The sequence below is a fragment of the Rattus rattus genome, chromosome 2 (assembly GCF_011064425.1).
Source record: "Rattus rattus isolate New Zealand chromosome 2, Rrattus_CSIRO_v1, whole genome shotgun sequence".
In the NCBI taxonomy this organism is placed as follows: domain Eukaryota; kingdom Metazoa; phylum Chordata; class Mammalia; order Rodentia; family Muridae; genus Rattus; species Rattus rattus.
The window spans coordinates 113,292,075-113,315,246 of record NC_046155.1 but is presented as its reverse complement, the minus strand read 5'-3'; the positions used below and the strand labels follow the sequence as shown (position 1 = coordinate 113,315,246).

Below are 23,172 nucleotides of genomic sequence, written 5' to 3'. Positions count from 1 at the left end.
CTGGAATTATGTGATTTGCTTTTTAACTTGAATATTATAGGAGATTATTGTTATGAGATTGCATCAATCTCTGAAGAGAGTTTGAACTTTGGACTTTTAACATTGTTGAGGGTTATAAATTATGGGAACTTTTGAAGTTGGACTAAATGTATTTTGTGTTTTTGTATGTTTAGGTATGGCCCCCATAGACTCATATGTTTGAACAAGCTTCTGGAGGCCAGGGAGTGGAATGTGGTGGTTTGAATTGCCTGGCTCATGGGAAGTACTATTATTAGTAGGTGTGTCCTTGCTGTAGGAAGTGTGTCACTGTGTAAATGGGCCCCCAATGCACAAACTCTGCCAAGTGTGTAAGTGTCCATCTTTTTCTGGATGCCTTTGCTTTAGGATGTAGACTTCTTCATTCCTTCTCCAGCATCAAGTCTGCCTGGATGATGCCATGCTTCCGGCTACAATAATAGGGGCTGAACCTCTGAAACTGTAAGCCAGCTCCAATTAAATGTCACTTATAAGTATTTCTTTGGTCATAGTGTCTCTTCACAACAATAAAACCCTAATTAAGACAAATATATGCAAAAATGTTGAAATATATAATTTATGTTTGAAGTAGAAAATGTAACTAAGTTACTACTCAGTGACAAGTAGAAAAATGTCCAGAGAAGATTCTAGACTGGGTTCAGTGTAAGTAATATTGTGAAATATAAATCTCACTCCATGAAGGATTTCTTTTTTCTTTTCTTTTATTGGATATTTTCTTTGTTTACATTTCAAATGTTATCACCTTTCCTGGTTTCCCCTCCAGAAACCCCCTATCCCATACTCCCTCCTGTTTCTATGTTCCCTACCCACCCACCCACTCCCTACCGCCTCCCTACCCTGGCATCCCCTACACTGGGGCATTGAGCACATGAAAGATTTCTAAGTAAAAATTCAACAAAGTTCAAGTTGGATAAACGTATTTTTATACAGAAAAAGAAACACAAGCATTTATACATTCTTACATGCTCATACACATGTTCATATACTAGACTGTATTTTATTTTTGTTATAACCTTATTGCTAACTGTATTAAGTAAGCAATCTTGGTATCAATATCAGGTATACATTTTTTGCAGCCTACTTTTAACAAGGGTTCAACCTCTCCTCTATCCCACCACACAGCATAGGTAATGGAAGAGAAAAGTCATTAGGACATGGAGAAAGAGGACCTGTTCAGCCATATTTCTTTGGGGGTGAACCTGATCTTCTTTCTTTGCAGTTCAGTTCCATAACTAAAACCAAATATGACATAGCAGCTGCAAACCAGTTCTCTAAGCAAGAAAATAGTACACACTAGGCAGAAACTGTGGTCTACTCCTTTTGGGAAGCAGATGCCAGGTATGAACCAGCAGCCATAGTTTAATCCTGAAGGAACCACGAGACTCCTAAGCTGAGGTCACAGAGGTGGCAAGCGGCTGCAGGAACCTCACCAGCAGTTCATTGGAACGTTTCTTTCAATGGTGTTGTTACCACAAGTTGAACTCAACAATGTTATGTAAGGCAAACCAATACATGCCTGTCTTAGTGAAGAATACTAAGGCGGAGCAAACTGAAGCAATGCTCAGTCTCATGTCCCACTGACTATAGCGTTGTCTTTCTTTATACTCCTTCACTCCCGGTCCTTTCATGTGTTTGCTCTATCAAAACATCCTTTCACCTGAGTCTGCTTCAGGAACACATTCTTTCCTGGGTTTGCTCCAGCAAAACACCATTTCACCCATGTCTGCTTCAGAAAAATATTGTTTTCACATGTTTGCTTTAGCAAGACATTCTTTCACCTGTGTGTCCCCCAAAATAATATTTGACGCAACTAATTTTGCAAAGAAACTTGAAGTTTCCACTTCATCAAAGATAACCTTCTTTCTTGTGACATCGAATATAACTGTTTCCATCATTGTTCTCTTGGGATTTTGGACCAAAGACTGGCATCTAGCATTAGCGAAATACCAAGCAAATTTCTACCAATGGATGAATAAATAATAGGTGAGAATATTATAAAGAGAAAAGAAACCATTGCTGGACTTTGTTAAAACCTTGAGGCAGCCATGGTGGTATGGTTCTAATACTCAGGAAGCTGGGAAAGGAGAATCTTAAGTTCATATCCAGTCTAAATTGCATAAACATGGATTCTGATGATTGGAAGATTAAAGAAGTTACTATTTATATGTCATAGCACAGATATTGATAAAAAATAGTTTCAGAGTTGTCAACAAATTTAACATGTTTACAATCTTAAATTCACTGTTTGCAGTTCTGTACATATTTCATTCTTTTTTATTTTTCATTAATTTATTCTTTCCCTTTACATCCTGATTGCAGCCCCCTCCCTCCTCTCCTTCCAGGTTTACCCTTAAAATACCCCCCTCCATTAAACCTACTCCTTTTCCTAAGATAAGAAAAAGGACCCCTTGGGTACCACTTTGCACTGGGAAATCAAGTCACAACAGGGTTAAGCATATCCTCTCCCACTGAGGCCAACCATGCATTCTAGCTAGGAGAATGGGATCCAATGGCAAGTGATAGGACACAGGTCCTGCTCCAATATTTAGGGCAGCCACATGAAGATCAAACTGTGCATCTGCTACATATATTGAGGGATCCTAGATCCACCTTCCACATAGCCTTTTCTATGCGAACCCTCATGGGCCCAGGTTATTTGACTCTATAGGTTTTTTTTGTGGTGTCCTCATCCCATTGGCTTGCTCCTATACCCTACTCTTCCACAAGACTCCCCGAGCTCCACCTTATGTTTGGCTGTGGGTCTCCATCTGCTGCTGGATGAAACCTCTCAGGAGACAGCTCCTGTCTTCAAGCATAGCAGAGTATCATTAATAGTGTCAGGGGTTGGCTCTCTCCCAGGGGATATGTCTCAAGTTGGGGAATCATTGATTGGTCCTTCTTTCAATCTCTGCTCTATCTTTATTCCTGCACATCTTATAGGCAGGACAAATCTTGTGTTGAAGATTTTGTGATTGGTTGATGTCCTCTCCCTCCACTGGAAATCTTAAAAAGAGGGTGAGTTAGTAATTCCTATGTAGGAAAGTATGTCTTTTGCTTCTTAAAAAGAAGATGGGACTTGAAGAGACCATTTTCAGTAGATAGACATGGCCCCCAGTTGTGAGATGGGGCCACCCACCCATCTCAAAATTTTTGATGCAGAATTGTTATTGTCTAAAGAAAATTCAGGGACAAAAACTGGAGCAGAGACTGAAGGAAAGGCCATCTGAGACAGTCGCAACTTGAAACCCACTCCATTTACAGACCAAACCATGACACTATTGCTGACGGCAAGCTGTGATAGCAGACAGGAACATGGCATTCCTGTCCTCTGAGAGACTCTACAAGCACCTGACTGAGACAGATGCAAGTACTTACAGCCAACTGTTGGGCTGAGCCCAGGGTCCCTTATGGAAGAGTTAGGAAGGAGCTGAAGGGTATCAATTAACTGGACCCCTCAAATCTCCCAGGCACTAAACTACCAACCAAAGAGTATACATGGGTTGGTCTGTGACCTCAGCTACATAGGTATCAGAAGACTGCCTTATCTGGCCTCAGTGAGAGGGGATATGCTTGGTCGTTTGGAGGTTTGATGACCCAGAAAAGGTGAAGTGGGAGTGGGTTGGTGAACACCCTCTGAGAGGCAAAGAGGGGAATGGGGTGGGAGGTTTGTGGAGGGGGACCTGGAAAAGGGAAATGTAAATAAATAAAATAATTTTTTAAAAGAATGGCATTTACAAACTGCCATTGTATTTTTTAAAAATATCTATTGGAAGGTATTGGGTTTTATGAGCAGTTTTACAGCAGTAATCTGGTGACCATTCTAATAAAATTCTGAAGTAATTCTGAAAAAAAGAGAATATTAAAGTATCACTTATAGAACAAATTACTTAATTACACTTTTATGGTTTTTGGGTATTTTTCAAGTTGTTTGTCAAAAGTGATTGGATTATTTTTATTTCTCAAATGAAAATAAATACAATTGCAGAACAATAATTACTCATTATTTAAAAGAAATACCTGCCAAATTTAAACATCGAGTGTTGTGCTTGAAGTGTAGTTGACTCTAAATGAATAATTATTAATTAAATAGGTTAATTTCAAATTTTGATGGACTGTCAATTTGTTAAAACGATAATTTTATAAAAAAAATAAGCATTTCTGTGATAGAGGAGATTCATTTTACTACAGTATTTGAGCTGAGAGTTTTATTAACCCTCATTCACTTACTCATTCCAAAATTACTAGCACAATTGAAAACTAATCTTTGAAAGACATTTTTAGGTGACATGTATTTTTTTCTTATGTATAAGGAAATATACATATCTGAATCATAATATTTGTAATCTTTAATTTCTTATGATTAGTTCAATTTTCAATGATTATCATTTTATAAGCATTGAGATATGAGTATAAAATAGATAAAAATCCTCCCAAGTCTGTAAGGTTAGAGAAGAAATAGAAAACAAATTGCACTTTATATGAAATGCTATCATAAGCATATAGTGTGTCTAATAAATATTTTAAGTTAATAAATAATGCATTATAGACTAAATTCATAATGCTGGTGAGATATTTTTACAGCCTGTTCAATCTTATGAAAGGGCTTGGAATAAAACTCTAGTCAATCATGATTACAAAATCTATCAATTAGAAGAGCGAAACATTGAATTAGACAGACAGGATTTTATGAGAGAACTATAAAAATATTTAAGACATTAAATTGCATGTTCTACAATGTAACTTGGTTAAGAATTAAGTGGTTTGACTTTATTAATGGTGCCTATTGCTGACTTTCACAACACCATTAACTTCAGTGCTTCCGCAAATGAGATCATGGGATGGAAGTTGCAATACTAAGTCTACACACTTTATATTTGACTCCCTTTCATATGCGGATGTCTGTAACCTCAAGGATGGGTACCTATTTTATTTTTCACTTCCACAGTATTTAAACTTGTGAGTGATCACAATTCTTCCTTTTTGTTAACTCGACAAACATTCGCAGAATGCCAACTACATACAAGGATCTTTACATGATGCTGTATGAGAGATGTGAGAGAATGCCTTCAAATTGTCAAGTCTGAATGATGTAAAAGAAGACATAATAAGACAGGGGATTCGGGAGGAAACAAAATGGGTTTTATTTTAAACACGGAGTTAATTAGGTAAGTAATGAATTAATTCAGTGGAAAACAGTTCAGATAAAACCATCTGACAAATAGTTGTCATTACCAGATGATTAGATCTCTAGAAGGAATTTGCATCTCCATGGAGGAAGTGGTTAAGATAGAATTCTTCATATTGCTTTCACATAGCATGCCAATCTCCATCTTGTGCCTGATGTCGCCTATCTAGAAGCTTGGTGAGCTTTGTGAGTCAGTGCTGAGCACAAAAAGAAGAAAGCTTCCTACCATCTCCTCTACTTTAAAGGGAGATAAGTACTGAGCCACGGAACTAAAGCAGTTTCTAGAAAAACTGATGTATATAAGCAGAGAATTGGCATATGATAGGATTGAACTAAGCAGTTGGTGTTCATGGTGCAAAATTGCTTTTCCTTTTCTAACCACTAAGATCACACCCAACCTTGAAGAGAGTACATCTAATCATTATATTAGAAGGGTAGAAAGAAGGAATATAGTATAAATACCAAGCAGGAGTGCATTCCTAAACAAGCATAGAGAATTAATAATAAAGAAAACATATATCTTCTAGGCATAGAAAGTATTCATATATATATATATATATATATATATATATAATGAATGTGGTGAATGCAGAGATTCTAGGCCACACAAGATGCAGAGAATAAGGGATGACTGAGAGCTAAGCCCTAAGTGGTGCATTTGTACCCACCTCTCCTAAAGGATAAAGGAACATTTTAGAACAAGAAGCATAAAAAAAGAACACTAATATCAGAAGATAGAGACAATGCTGCAAAATGTTATCTTCTTATTGTACAGTCATAACAATTGTGGACTCAGGTATTGTGGTTGCCTACACTGGGCCTGTTAACTTCCAGGCAGATTCACTGGGTCCTAATTGGCTACTAATGGTTTGAAAGTAGAAAGAGTCATTGTCTTCCTTGTATACTCATTGGGGAGCCCAATAGGCTCCCAGGAGAATTTAAAAAAACTAATCTTACAGGGGCAGCTCTAGCTGAACTCTGTGGTTTACAAACCAACACAAAAAGACATGAGTCACCGAAAGAGTATGAAAGAATGGAGTAATTATGGAAGAAAGGACCTGACTGTATTCAGAGAAGGATAAGGTAGGGTGTTAAGAGCCATCAGAATATACCCATGTATAAAGCTGCCAAATTTGAATTTAACTAATAAGACAAGATAAAAAGCAATTAAGAAGGTGAGATGGTGCTAAACTTTTACCTCTACATATATCCACACACTCTCCACTTACACACACAAAAGGTATATGCTTTGCTTATAGGCTAACAAAACCAAAAATATTTTGCAGCAGATATGTAAAATTGTTAGATTGGGTTGTACAGCCCTCATTGGCAATGCAAAGAGAGATTAGAAGCACCTGGTCAACATGCACAATGATGAATGAGATGGTCATAGGAGAATATGCTCCCCAGGTGGGAAGTCAACGGAAGAACTATGACCTGACTCTGAAAAGGAAGAGTGGCATTAACCTGCCATCCATTCTTTCCTGACCCCACCCTAATTTTAGCTGATCCCTGGAGGGAAAAGTTTGTATTCATCTAGAGATCACAACCAGCAGACAGGGCAATGATTTCTATAAAGTGCTAAGTACTATTATTTTGGAAATGCCCCTGGGTAAAGCTGACTGCAGCTATTGAAATTCTAGAAGAATAATGAGGCTAAAAAGGAAGAGAGATTTATCAGCAATTAGAAGAAAACAGTAATTAGAATCATAGGATGAAATCCAAATGAGAGGCTCTTTAGAGTACAGGTAAAATAAATACCAAAGTCATGACTCAGGGCAATACTCCTCCCTGAGTCCCTTGTATAGGAAAAAAAAGTTCACCAAAAAACGGCATGAAACAAATTTTGAAACTCTGATACTATAAAGGTCAGGAGGTGAGTGGTTTTCAAGTAAAAGGTGCCCAGCCACCTACAGTGCAATAGAAACCAGGGAATGTCAGCACCAGTTTCTGGTACCTAGTGTAAATGTTTGAATCTTTTTCTCCTTTGTGGGCATTCCTTAGATGCAGCCTATGAGTAAGTTGTGCTGGTTCTTCTCTTGCGTTGCTTGGAAAGTTACATCTGCTTGTTTTGTTTTTTTTTTTTTTTTTTTTTTTTATTAACTTGAGTATTTCTTATATACATTTAGTGTTATTCCCTTTCCGGTTCCGAACAACCATCCCTTCCCTCCCCCCCTTCCTTATGGGTGTTCCTCCCCATCCTCCCCCATTGCCGCCTCCCCCGACAGTCTAGTTCACTTGGGGTTCAGTCTTAGCAGGACCCAGGGCTTCCCTTCCACTGGTGCTCTTACTAGGATATTCATTGCTACCTATGAGGTCAGAGTCCAGGGTCAGTCCATGTATAGTCTTTAGGTAGTGGCTTAGTCCCTGGAAGCTCTGGTTGCTTGGCATTGTTGTACATATGGGGTCTCAAGCCCCTTCAAGCTCTTCCAGTTCTTTCTCTGATTCCTTCCACGGAGTTCCGGTTCTCAGTTCAGTGGTTTGCTGCTGGCATTCACCTCTGTATTTGCTGTATTCTGGCTGTGTCTCTCAGGATCGATCTACATCCGGCTCCTGTCTGTCTGCACTTCTTTGCTTCATCCATCTTGTCTAATTGGGTGGGTGTATATGTATGGGCCACATGTGGGGCAGGGTCTGAATGGGTGTTCCTTCAGTCTCTGTTTTAATCTTTGCCTCTCTCTTCCCTGCCAAGGGTGTTCTTGTTCCCCTTTTAAAGAAGGAGTGAAGCATTCACATTTTGATCATCCGTCTTGAGTTTCATTTGTTCTAGGCATCTAGGGTAATTCAAGCATTTGGGCTAATAGCCACTTATCAGTGAGTGCATACCATGTATGTCTTTCTGTGATTGGGTTATCTCCTCAGGATGATATTTTCCAGTTCCAACCATTTGCCCTACAATTTCATAAAGTCGTTGTTTTTGATAGCTGAGTAATATTCCATTGTGTAGATGTACCACATTTTCTGTATCCATTCCTCAGTTGAAGGGCATCTGGGTTCTTTTAAACAACCATACAGTCTACAACAAGAAAGTATTTGATAATTTCACTCTGTATTTCAAAACACTGTTACATCCTCTGATCTGAAAATAAAGGTTAGTAGTAAACTCTAAACTATTTGGCAGTACCTTTCTTTCCTCATAGTCTGGTTTTCTGTTTTCTATGAAATGTAAAACACCTCTCCCTAATCACCTCTGATTCCCTTTCTGCCTCTGAAACATGACTTTTGCTTTAACTGGGTACCTGGGCATGAACAGTCAGTACAGTTGAACCAGTTGGAGAGAATGAGAGAAGCACAAATGGGATTTTTCAGACTAAAAAATATCTATAATAAAATGATTCTGATAAAATGATAGAAAATATGGAGTAATTTCTTAGAAACAAATTATCCTTAACTCTCCAGGTGCCTCCAGGCTGACTTTAATAACTAGTTCAAAGCAGAATTGCAGAAGTACTTGGTCTACATTCCAAGTGCTGATTATTTTGTTTGGGGCTACTCTGCATTGAATTTTGAAGGAAACATGTGTGCCTCATAAATTATATTAAAATCATAGATCTTTATATGGCCCCAGCTAATTAAACCATATCAAACAATCATGGTCTACACCATGAATAAACATAGTTGAGTAGGTAATTTAGTATTTTATCTCAAAAGAAAATAAATCGGTGCTAGTAAAAGGGGATGATCCAACTGAAGAATTATGAAGAATAATCTCTCATGCATAATTTCCTTTTCAATTATCTGAAGGAATATCATCTATTTTGCTCTCACACACTGGTATGATATGAACCATACCCCTTCTCCTTTACCTATAGCACACAGAATAGTTTCATTGGATTTTTCCAGTCTAGCAATGACATTAAATAATGATTTATTGGTAACTTCTAATTTGAATGTCTGGCTAAACTATGTCCATTTTCTGACTACATAAATTCCTGCACTTCTAGCATATGATTGTCTCACAATCATTTCAAAGTAAATTTAAATTAAAATTTCCTCCTATGGTAAACAGTATTGATTGTGCAGATATGTAAAGCCGAAATTTCCGTTCTTTGTACATTGTAGAGTTTTACCAACAAAAAGTCGCACCTCGGACCTCATCAGTGCACGATTTCTTGCTTCAGTCTCTGACCTCACTCTCTGCCATCACTTTCCCCAATATACACCAGACTCACTAGAACAGTCAGCTAAAAACTGCTAAAAGAAATAAAACCTTGCACACATTTTTTCAGAAATTTACCTGGAAAAATCATGAACTATGTCACATTTATGTTTCAAATTTTAGTGAAAATTAAGCTTCTGAATTTAACTTTTTAAATACAGATTTTTTTAAATGTGAATTCTCATCATTTTGCTGTTATCTGTGGCATTTTCTTCTACACCAGTGGCTCCTATTGTGTTTCCATTTAGCTCACTGATTATTTCTGCAAAGCTGAAGACCAAACACAAATACCCCTGTACCTTCTTTACCATGGTATCTCAGATTCCTAGTCAGTGTCGCTCTGAATTAAGTAACTAATATATTTGTGGTTTATTTGCACTGATCATGTCTATCTAAAATTTTAGTACTCTATCTGTTTTCAGGCAATGAACAATTTGTTTTATAATAGTAATGCTGTAATGTTTTAATGAAATTCATTTGTATTTGTATTTTTCTTACACTATTTTTCATATTTTTCATTATCATAATGATTGCTTTTATTGGACTGGAGGTGTGAAATTAAGACAAGATCTTACAGGATAACTCAAGCTAGCATGGACCTTACAATAAAGCTCAGGGTAGCTTTAAATCATGGTAGCCTGTCTACCCTTAATTTCCTCAATGTTAGAAAAATATGTCACCATGCTTGAGTTTGTGTTGTATTTAATGAAGAATTTTCTGTGATGTTCATTAGAATTTTCTTATTTCTCTGCTTTCTTATGCATTTTCTTAATTGTCGTCTCACTGGCACTTTAGATTTCAGACCGTATGTCACCCTAGAAACAGCTTTTACTCAAGATACAGACTCATTTATTTGTGCCTCACTTTGGACAAAAAGCTCTGGTGGATTTTTCTTGAAGAGTAGAGTAGTATGGATGAAGTCTATTATATGCATTATAGAATTTATATGAAAGTGTAAAAAGCTAAGAATACTAAAATAATCTTGAATAAAAGTCGGGGAAATATACTATTAGCTATCAAAACTCATGATAAAATTTCAATTTATTTCTCATGATCAATGGAACAGAATCTTCTGTGTACTGAAAAAAAGCACAAAAATAACATTCTATAAATAATTGACTCTAGATAAAGGAATTTCTTGATTCATTAACACAAATATTTAATAGAGTATAAATTTTGAAATGGTGATGACAAATAAGAGACATATTGTTTTATTATAAATTATTCTCATTCAGAGGGTGGTATAAATTTATATAATCTTAGAAGTTTTATAGTGAGGTGGAAGGTGATGGCAACAATTTCCAGAAATTTCCTGGGCATGCTTTCCTGCAGTACACAGTACATCAGGGAAAACAAAAGACCCTGCCTCAAAGGACTGATTTTAAAGTTGTCTATATATACATGAATAAGAACACACACACACACACACACACACACACACATATGTATACACAGATACACAGGTATGTACATGTATGCACTTGCACACTTATACACACACTCATACAACACATATACACACATTGTCACACATGTACATACACCTACAGGGGTGCACATATGTACATGCCCACTCATACACATTCTTGCAACATACACAGACACACACACGCGCGCTACATCAATTTTTATGAGTTTAAGGGATCAAACTTGGTTGTCAGCATTGCTTGGCGGGTCCTTTTTTCCATTAAATCATATGCCCCTACCCCAAGCAAATAGATTTAAGTTATTTAAATTTGATTTTCCTTTGCTTTAATGTTATTATATTTCTTTGGGGCGAATGCTTATTCTTTAATTTCTTCAAAATTCTATAAACATTTTTCATAACCACTTAATGGTATTTTTTTAGAGTTTCAATTTTTCATTCCTAATGTTTGTAAACTGGCAGCTAACCCTCCCAGATCTCTTTTGTATCTGTTCTCCCTATGCTGGTGATACAGTTGTTCTCACATTCTGCCTTCATGTGGATGCTTGGGATTCAAACTCAGATCTTCCTCACTGTGTAGTAAGCATTGCACCCACAAAGCCATTTCCTCAGTCCCTGAGTTCTTAATGCTAATTTTCAGGCTTCTAATATCTGAGATTTATTTTCACTTTTGTGTAAATGATTGCTGCAAGCTAATTTCATAGACTTGTCTAGCATTCAGTCTAAAATATATTAACCACATTACTTTAAAATCTGTGCTCTAATAATAACAATGCTTGCAGTTGTGGATTCCACTGAGTCTTTTGCTATCTTTCACTTATTTAGTTCTGTTGGCTTTAGCCTGGCCCATTTGTGGCAGAATGACGGTGAGTGTGTATGAAGTTCCCCATGGAAATCTGATAAGATGCCTCAGATGTGCTCCTCCAGAGAGGGCTTGTATGGCTTCTTCATGGCAGTTAGATCAAATTGGGATTATGTAAAGATATTTGCATAATGGGGGCATTTAATTGCATGTGCCAATATTTTTACCATGAAGTTAGTAACAAACACACACACACATGCACACACTACCTTAGAAAATTTTCTATACCTTTCTTTTTTAGAGGTCCATAATTCTATTTATTTATTTTGTTTCAAAATGCTTTAACTATCTCAATCTTTGCTTGTCCTTTACTTTTCGTACCCATTCTTTTAGCTCTGATTCCAAAATCCTTTATGAATATCTACTTAACACTACCTCAAAGAGTATGACAGTATTAAATATGTGTTTCAAATCTCCAAACTCCCTCTTGGATATTCATTGATCATATTTTGGGTTTATTGGTAGTCCAGAATTTAAAATAATGAAGAAAAAAACCTTTTAAGTCTCACCTAGAGGTTTTGTCCCAACTTCTTAGTCATTTAATGAATTCAATGCTATTGTACACACCTCCAATGAAAGACTCTACATTGGTATAGTCTCTCCATTTGTAGATCTGAATAACTCGACAGAGTTGATACATTACAGACTTAAAAAGAATTCACCCAACCAACCTAGATGTTTTCTGAAGAGGATTTATCTCACTTATCAATGTAATAACTATCCAGTTTCTAGTATGTGATTTGCATTTTCAGTCTGCCTTGATTGATTACTGGATATTTGATGTATACATTTCATAGGCATAGAGCTTGACTTATTCTAGATAATTGGATAAAGTCTATTTCTAAAAGCTACTCTCAAATATAGTATACAAAGCATAATTTGTTACTAATTTTCTATATGTATTTATTTGCAGACCATATCATATTGATATGTGACAGTAGCATCTTTAATAAATGTTATGAGGAAATTTGTCAATAAACATGGCATCAGAGTCTAATATTAACTGAAGAAAGTCCATCCTCTATTTGAAACAAAAACAAAATTTCTTAATTATTTTCTAATGGCTCTTTTTTCTTGTAATTAGAGAGATTTGTAATAACTTTGCCAGTGTAATCAAACAACACAGAGATGGTTTTTCCCCAGAAGTAGAATAAAATGGCTTATAACAATTGTCATTTGTGCTGAAGAAGAAAATTTTTGAGTGTGTCAGTGTGTCTGTGTGTGTTTGTGTGTGTGTGTCTGTGTGTATGTGTGTGTGTGTGTTCAGATACAATAGCTTTTCTTTCATAGTATTTTTCTATTACATGGAATTATTCTGGTTGTTAAATTGATACACATTTTACACAATAGACTAATTTCTCAAGGTTGCTGTAGTCGGACAGGAGTAATACACAAAGATTATGTAATATATAAATAATCTTTTAAAATTAATTTCCTCAGATTCTCCTAAGTAAGGAAGGGCACAGTGAGAAAAAGTTTCTGTAGACATAAGATGACGAGTCAGAAGGGAGAATTTCTGCCAACCAAGAGTCAAACACCAAAGCAGGAAGGTGTTCCAGTTATTTAAACAGTTTCACTTACTTTTTGTTATTTCTATATTCTTACGTGTTTGAAAGCAAGGTCCACACTATGACAAAATTCCATGATTGAATCTCTTCCAATATCTACAGGCTTGGTCTTCCAAAAGGAAATTGGAATAGGAGATGGAAAATGACTTTCTGCTAATGAATGCTAGCCTAAGGTTTTATATCCTATGAAGTATATATTTTTATGTCATTTTATACCCTATGAATTCTAGCCATGAAACACGGCATCCTTCCTTTTTTTAAAAAGACTGGAGTTATATAAGTTGTACTCCTATCTGAATGACATGAAAAACTTGCATTTAAGCATAATCTTTTTAGGCTGAACTCCCTTTTGGATGAGAATTTGAGTCTCTATTTCCTTTCCAGTTAGAGGCTAGATATGTCCTCACATCTTTGATCCATTGGCATTTCACTGTATGCTACTCTTTTTCTTATCAAAGAAATGAACCTGTAACACTTTGCTATCAAAGCCTCTTTCACTTGTTTGATGAATTGTCCCCCTTTCAGTGTTCTGTGGATTGGACCATAGATACCTAGAACACTCTCAATTTGAGTCATCTAATTTGGGGTCTTACTTAAAATTTCAAATTCCCTTTAAACAACATCTATTTGGATTAATGTTTAAATATTGAAAAGAGATATATGTTTACAAAGATTATGAATTCTACTAGAACTCTGACTGCATATGCCTAACATTATACTGTGTTCTCTACATTGTAATTTAGACTTTTAAATATGATCCCTAAAGAACTTCCCATATTTTTACCTTTGCCAGAGGAGATTCTATGAGGTATTTATGAACCATGAGAAGCACTTGAATTTGGAAGTGAGTGACGTTAAGGTTGTCATGGTTAATGTCGATTGTTGACTTGAAAACAAATGAGGTAAATCTCTAGGTCTGTCTGAGAGAAAGTATCTGATTGTATAAAACTTGGGGACAAAACAAAAAACCCTATGTGATTGTAGCATTCCCTGAGCTAGGATCCCACACTGAAAAGGCAAGAGTGTTATATGAGCATCAACACATCAATAGGAGAAGCCTTGATCCTAGGCTCCTTTCCCCAGTGTAGGGGAATGCCAGGGTGTTGAGGTGAGTGTGAGTGGAGGAGAATAGGAGCATCTTCACAGAAGCAGGGGGATGGGGAGGAGGATGGGAGAGGGGGAAAATGAGATAACATTCAAAATGTAAATACATAAAATATCCACTAAAATAAGTAAATTAAAAACCTACTTTAATAATAATATAAAAAGATTCACTCTTGTTGCTTCGGGATTATAGACTCCATGTTACCAGACACCTCCTGCCCTGTCTTGATGCCTTCTGTGAGCCACAGTCAATATTTCCTCTTTGACTTGCTAATTTTCAGGTATTTACTAACAACTAGAGAAAAGTAACTAAAATTAGGCATTTATATTTGATAACTCAGTGATTCAGAACCTTAGTTCTCCAGCTACAAGGTAAAGTTAATACATATTGTCTGTGGATCTCATAGAGAAATGGGCAAGTCACCAGAAAAATCATCCAGCGTGAGACAGCTAGCATGCTTCAGGTCCCCTTTCCTTCTTTGTTATGATTGTTAGGCCATAGATCCCACACTCCACTTCTATCATCCATTATAAGTCCTAGAAAACGGGAAGGGTTGAGACTTTCAAAACCCAGAGATGACTTGGCTTCTAATGGATAATCTTACCTTGTTCTCAACTATTCTGCACTTTACTTCTTGTTATAAATAAATAATCCATTACGGTTTAGTGTGTTTCTATGAGTTTTATTTAATATTTCTGAATCATTCCTTACTATCTCATTTTGTTTAGGGATTTTAAATTTTCTTATTTCCTCAAGTGGAAAAAATAGAAATACTGTAAGGAGGATGCCCAACCACCATTAGTCTCCCACTATTAGAATAAAAAATCAAAAATACTTTTTAAAAGACTATTTGTAAAAGATTTGGCAGGATGATTATTACTCGTGGGTAGCTACCAGCTTCTATAATAATTACGTGGGTTGTGAACAGACTCTGAAAAGTAAAGTTGAGTTGCAACCTAATGAATTCACTCATTAACTTTAATAGCATCAGGTAGAGAAAAGAGAGGAGTGGGTCATATGAACAGATAATACTGGCTCAGCCATTCCATAAGGCATACACCAGATTATTGTTTTATCATGTAAGTGACTGTGACATCTGAATTCTGCATGATAGAAGCTGAACATTTAAAACTCCTTTTTTCTAATGAGGTATATTAATCTTATAGAAGGTTGATGCCATTTGAAAACAGCATAGCACCTACTAGGTATGTTTCACAAAACTGAACTACCTTTAAGACAAATAAGTTACGTTAAACATTTACTGAATGTTTAATAAGCATCAGCCATTAAAATAAATACAGGCATATCCCAAAAGTATATTGACAAATTATAAACAATCTAGCCATGTGATAATTTTAACATTAATAGGACTGTAATATTGCCAATGTGAAAAGAAGTCTGCCTCCCTTGCTCTTCATAGCATGTGTACCTTTCCTATATTATTTGCATAATAATTGGGAAATGATTGAATGAATATTGTGGTATTTTAAAAATGGGAAGGAGGTAAATAATAACTCCAGGAGAAGTTAAGCAGCTTTGATAAATTACATTCAAGCACTGATTGTACTGAGCAAGAATAACTGTATGTCTAGAACTCCTCCTTGTCCATCTTTATATCCCCAAATCTAGAATCTTGGTAAGATTTTTAAAGACTATTTTTTCTGGGGATAGTCTCTCAGGTATCTAGATTTTTATTCAGGCATTCAATCTTTTAGAACGGTATTTAAGATAATTTATTTATGTTGTTTCTCATGACAGCACAGTGAGATGCCTTCCAAGAACTCTATTGAGTTATAGCAAAGGAGTACGTTGTGGTTTGAGAGTTCAACTACTGAGCTATTATGTGTGATTAGCCTTTGGCACAAATACATTAAGAGACAGCAAATGTAAGATCTATGAGTTTGGAAACATTTAGAATACTAATTGATCAAGGAATAATGTTGGGAAGGCAGGACAGGAATGTAATTTTCTTTAAATGGTGCTGCAGGGACTTGAAACCTAATGAGTTGCCTGTTTATGAGTCAATTGGGTAAAAAGCAAAGAGGGTGTTCTTTCTAAAGAAAAAGTTAAGAAATGCCAGTGGATCCGAGATGGTGATGCCCATTCAGGCAGGTCCCACTTAATGAGTTCATGCTGGGTGTGGCTTGGGACTTAAGGACTGGCACAAAACAGGCATTCCAAATCTATACCAAATCAATGCTTTGTAAGAAGTACAAATTGCTTCTATCATTTAAGACACTCCAATCCATTTGCTCTGTATACTTTTCTTTTCTTTTTTTTTTTTTGGTAGAAATAACAGCAATAACTTAAAACAAATACTGATTCTAATAAGGAAAACAAAGAAACTCTATTTTGAGGAAAAAAGAAAAAACTTACTTAGCCTTTCTATTCAACATTAGATAACTTGAAAATTTTTTTCGTCATTAGTTTTACTTATCATTGTGGGTATGTATCCCTTTAAGACTTTCCAATGTTTTTCAGTGTAAATTTTGCGGGTAAAACTAATTATTCTAAAGCATGAAGTGATTTTATAAGTGTTTGTCTGAGGCTATATATGTATATACATATAATATATTATGTATATATTATGTTTATGTAAATTAAATTATATATATTACTTATGACATACAATAAATTACAGATAATTTAATATAATTAAAATAATTCTAACGTTGAAATCCTTATAAGGCTAAATTATATAATGGCATTTCTAAAAACAAGAGTCTTTTCTCTGCTTATTAAAACAACCAAATTTTAAATCTGAAGAATAGGACTTTGGAAAATAACCTTTAAAAGGAAACAAACTTTCATGAATTGCTAATTATGAAGAAATAATGGAAAATAAATTAGAAAAGAAAGATAGAAGGTTAAATTGTTAATTCAGAATGTATATTATCTTGGGATGAGAATGAAAGTGAGATTTTGTAGGAAGGGTATGTTTTAGGGAAAGAAATAAAGAAATATAAGCTGCCAGTGAGAGTTCAGCAGTTAAGATCATCTACTGCTTTCTGAGAACCTGAGTTTTGTTCCAACTAGCCACATCACACAGCTCACAAACACCTATTGCTCCATATGTAAGTCATCCAATGCCCTCTTCTAGTAGATTCCACAACCACCTGCACTGACATGTGTGCAAAATCACACCCTCGTGCCAACTAACACACAAACACACACACACACACAGACACACACACACAAACATACACACACACAAACACACACACACACACACACACACACACACACAATTGAAAGTAAGATATAATCCAGGGCAATGAACTATTTTAGATATCTACTGAGGTGATGCTTTAAGGGCAGGTGCAGGTGCACGGATAGTTTCCATTTGGCTAGACTTTGCTGAGTGAGTTAAGAAAGCTTTCCTTCTTCCTAATGATCAAGTGACACTGTTACTGCAGGCAAACCAAGGCTAGAAACACCACAAGAACAATAATGAAATTAAAAGTTTGTGTTTCCATTCATTCTCCTGTTCTTCTGGTCCTTTCTCCTGTCTCTTCCCACACAACATACTGCCCACAGGAAAAGCAAGAATGGCATCTAACCTGGACCCTGGGGGCTCTCATGAGGAGACTAAGCTACCAACAAAAGAGCATACCCTCAACACATATATAGCAGAGGGCAGCCTTATCCCTTATCAGAGGGAGCAGATGCATCCAATTCTTCAGAGGGTGGAGAGATACCCATGGGGGAGTCCACCATCTCAGAGGCAAAGGAGAGGGGAGGCATGGGGCAGAGGGATTCTGTGGGGGGATACTGGGAGAGAGGGGAGCATTTGGAATGTAAATTAATTAATTAAGTTAAAAAAGGGAAAAAGTTCATTTGTAGTCAATTCTCATTATTTATTGCAATGTTCTACAACATGCTGCAAATTCTAAATCAGCAAATACTGACTTTTTTAAACAGGGAAATACATGCTTAGGTTGTTCTAAGATTCTGGTGACAATATTTTTCTTAACTAATGATCACACAGCCTTGTGTTGTAGCAAAAATTTAATCAGGGGTTTCTACCTCACCTTAGATCATTTAGTTCCCAGATAAAAGACACAACACCTTTATATTTACAATAAGCCTTAATAGTACTAGAGCTGGGCAGATATCAACCCTCTAAGCTAATTTGCCTAACTTTCCTGTCAATAACACCAAATATGACTTGGTATGCTTTGCTCCTACTCATACGGACTAACCCTCATGAACAATTTTCAGGGTCCCTTGCCCCATAGCATCTTACTCTCTTCATTTTCTTCTCCTTTCTCCTCTTCATGGTCTCTGCATCTGGCCCCAAGCCCTGGAAACAAAAGCCTCATCTACCTCTCTTCTGTGCAGATATAGTCCAAAGGCATCTTTATTCAATCAATCATTTTAATTAAGGAGTAAGGTTACATCATATCACTTGGTATATGTGAGAATTTCCTCATCCCTGAAGTAACCGTATCTTGGGGACAGTATTTAACATTTCAATATATAGCAACACACAAAACTGCAACAGCCTTGTTTTAGGGGGAGTTTCTCTTAAAGATTATATACATAGATTTCATTCACTATTATAACTTTTTCAGAGAATAGCATTTTCATCTATTCCTTACTACAAGTCTTGTGATGTATGTATATCATATACAAATCACAACTTCCCCCTCCTTAGGAACACTATATCACATGTAGGTTCTATCCTTGGGGCCTTATGAGAAAGGAAACGCAGCAACAAAGCCTATAAAAATATGGAGTAGGAAAAAGAGACTTTAGTTTGTGAGAACTCACATCTCATTCGCTCTTAAATGAGAATATCATGTCAGGGCACTATGATTTTAAGCCTCTATCCATATTTGTTGATGACTCTAAAATGATCCAACATTAATATGGGTCTTGTAACTAAAGTGTAGAAAGCAGTTTAATTTGCAAATATATAATGCTGAGTCTCAAACCCAAGCCTTCGGGCACACTGAGAAAGTGCTCTGCTGCTGAAACGTATCCCAGGGGAAGACAAAGTGGAATAGAGTATCGATGATGAGCAAAAATGCCCACTAGTGAAAAAACAAATGGATGGATGGATAGGTAGATAGATAGATAGATAGATAGATAGATAGATAGATAGATAGATAGATAGATAGATAGATAGATAGATAGAATGTCTAGACAGACATTCAATGTCTTTAAAAAGTGCCTTAAGTGTGGCATGCATGTCCTTAGTTTTCTTTCTGTTTCCCTTTGTTATGGGAAAATATAAATCATTGAAGCATTAATGTGGCACCATCATGTTGAAAACCATTTTCTTCAAAGCAATCAGAAGAAGTAGGTGATAGAACGGAAAGTTTTGGCTTTCCTTAATATGCATTTTATTTTTTAGATTCTTTTCACTCCTTGTTTGAAATGCTCTGTCATTTTAGACAAATCTGACGGCTCATTTGTAACCATCATAACAAGCAATAACCAGCGCATACAGCACCTTTTCAGCATAAGATATTCTTTCTTGGGACTTACCTGGCAGGCATTCTTAATAAGTTAAAAATAATGACCCTGTTTAGCTCAGTTATTGAGAATTTTCGGTTTCTTTCCTAACTCAATGATTTTTTTTCTTAACTTTACAATAAATTGGAAATAACTGGATCAAAATAGCTTTAAGTTTACAACATGAACTAACAAGGCTAATGATGACAACACATCATTTTTTTTTCAAAATGGTTAGAGATTTATGCCTGAGCAAAACAAAACGTGAAAGAACAGAGTCAAAAGATGAGCAAATTAACATTCTTGGAGCCAGATACTTTTCATCTATGGAAACATTACCCACAAGAGAGGTTTTCAAACCCAGCTTTTTGCAAACTCCATTAAATTCAATGAATGGATTGTGAAGAGTAAATTGAGCCCATTATCATCTCACAATTTTATATAACATTCATAATCATAGTGTTACATAAGACTGAGCTAACATTAACCAAAAGAACAATTTGAATTCACATATCCAGGGAGAATGGGGCTCTGCTTGACAGACAGAGCTTCCTGTCCTGTTTGCAGCTCGCCCATGCAGCTCCTGGTGCCAGGGAGACCCACATTCTCCTATCAGCAACAACAGAGGGAGGGAAGGAGGCAAACAAGCCCACTTCACTTCAACTTGTCAGCTTTAAATAAAATCTTCTGCGGCTGAAAATGAGACACTTGGGAGAAGATAATGTGTGAAGTATCCAGATTCAACACTGGAGCAAAATTCTCAGCTTTCCTTCCTCTTCCCTAATCTGTCACAAAGTTATTATTATTATTTTAATTATTCTATAGATAATAAAATACCTCATCTAAAGAGTCTTAGAAGAAGAATTGACTCATTTGGCTTACTTATTTTTTTTTCTCCCTTTCCACTCCTTTCCTTGGGAAATTGCTCAGATCATTGTGGGTAACCCATGGAAGACACTAATGATTATCTATGAACTTTGCAGCACATCATAATTATCAATATTTAAATCAAAATTCATATAGCTTATCAAATGTTAAAATATTCATGCATTTGTTATATATTAATTTCTTACCTAATACTTACTCCATTACTGGTTGTATAGTCAAACTATTATATTGGGAAAAAAACATTTATTCCGTGGAAAATAAAATAGGTGAGGTAAACAATGGATCATAATGTCAATCTGTGTCCTCTACCAACTACTCGAATTCAAATATTCCTGTTTCGCAGGGCAGGCACCGCCGCTCTGCTCTTCCCCTCAGATCACTCCACCTGACTTCTTTGCTCTTTTTTGTGTTAGTTTCTTAAACTGCCAAAATTGTATTAAAGCATATATTTCCTTAAAGAGGACTTCCATGCCTCCATGAAAGGACAGTATCACTTGTTGGAGAAGGCCAGTACCAACTCTCTGCTCTAGTGGAAAGTGGGATAGACAAATCAAGACTCCTCTTTTAGCTGTTACAAGGCATACCATTTAACTTAAATGTATTTTTCTTGTGTTTATTTATAATGACATATTTCCTTTATTTTCTACATAAATTTATAATACTTTTCCTCATTCTTTCTGTACTCTTAAGGTGAGAGTTGATTTGTGAGGTGAAGGGTGTCTTCCCTCTCACTGTATCCCATCATTTAAATTGTGTCAAATCATCCAAATATATATTTTAAATATATGTTTAAATGCATTTGGATGTACATAGGTTAGTCACTGTAGTCACAGGATGACTACTTACAAGATATTTCAAACCTTATAATTTCTATCTCTTGTATAAATAATAATATCATGCTAGAGCATACTTTAATTACTATTATGTACTATTCAGAAATATTTTCCAATATTTTGATCCCAATTTTGTTATTCTTTTAATGATTATTACAATGTACATAAAAGAAGATATTTAAGATTAATTTGATTTATTTATTAAATATCCAGGAAAACTATGCACAGTAAAATTATGAAACCTGCATTCTACTTTATAATTTGAAATTTCTCTCAAACATACTAGCTTCTCTTCTAAAACTCAAAGGTAAGAGTTTTCAGTCTGATATCTGAAATCCAGATTTTCCATCATGGTATTGCCTCTGTTTTCATTTCTAACAGACTGGTAGATAACAATCACCTCAGGCATACCATGCTTGATCTTTGTGAGGCTTGTAATAGCCACTTTACAGTTAGTGTCTCAAACAGGAGAGATTAATTTCCCCAGAATATTTCTGCTCTAAACTAAGGGAACTGTCTTTGCTTGTTTCCACAGTGATGGCTGGGCTGACAGGTATGACGTGACAGATGGGTATCAGCGAGAAGCTGTCGGTGGAATTACAATCAAGCTTCAGTCTCCTGATGTCAAGTGGTTTGATGATTATTATCTGAAACTCCGGCCAGAAACAAACCTCAGAAACCCTTGGTTTCAAGAATTTTGGCAGCATCGTTTTCAGTGCCGGCTGGAAGGGTTTGCACAGGAGAACAGCAAGTACAACAAGACTTGCAACAGTAAGCCAATTTATTGTTTCATTTAAAGTGGATAAGGCTAAGTCTCCAATTTGTCTGAATTGTGTCATGGGGATAGAGACTCTCATTTGTTAGTGTGGAGGACTCTTCCACAAACAGAGTGGGTGTTGTTACTTAATGGTGATGAGCAGGTTTTATTCTCATTCACCAAAACATATCTAAGCAAGTGTTTACTCTATCGAGATTTAAAATAATTAAATCACCACTATTTATAGTATTAAAAAATTGAATGTGTTTCAGTGAGGGACTGTGCTAGAAGCATCACATGAATTAGTTCCAGAGTGGAACTTCTCTTGACATCTCTGAAGGCAGGGACCCTGTTCTATGCATTTCTATCATCTTGAATAATTAGGAAATGAATCATATGTTTAAAGAATGAATGGATAAACGTCAGAGAGCAGGTCTATTTCCTACTGCAGTAAGTAAACAGAAACAGTAACAGGACGTTTGATGTATATAGTTATAATATTTTAGGAAACATAATTCCATCAAAACCATTATTCAGTCATTAAGTAACTACTTACAAGGGATCAACAATGTGACAAGTTATTGCTTTAGTTATAAGGGTACTATAGTTAGAAGGTTCATTGTCTTCAAAATTTTAGCATCGTAGCAGTAAGGTAATACCCCTGACAAAACCTCAGTTCTGTGTTGTCAGTGCTGTGAGGGACATAAGGTTTAGGATATAGTTTATGCATACCACATCCTAAAATCTTTCCTTGATTTTAATAACCAGGCATAGTAGTACTGATTATTGATGTATAAGTCAATTTCATAAAAAACTGTGCTAAAATTGATAAAGGGGTGTGTGGAGAATGACTTATTCCACATTGTGCAACAAAAATGGGACAAAAATTTGCA

The 23,172-nt window shown here is 35.9% G+C and overlaps 1 protein-coding gene across 2 annotated transcripts in view; it reads left to right on the top strand.

The window, feature by feature from the left end:
- The window catches only part of Grm5 (glutamate metabotropic receptor 5), a 532,992-nt gene that overhangs the window by 354,863 nt on the left and 154,957 nt on the right, over positions 1-23,172 (top strand). For both annotated transcript variants that reach the window (XM_032893267.1, XM_032893268.1), the window contains exon 4: positions 22,058-22,293. In XM_032893267.1, the coding sequence (XP_032749158.1) occupies positions 22,058-22,293 (236 nt within the window). The remainder of the gene's footprint in view (positions 1-22,057; positions 22,294-23,172) is intronic.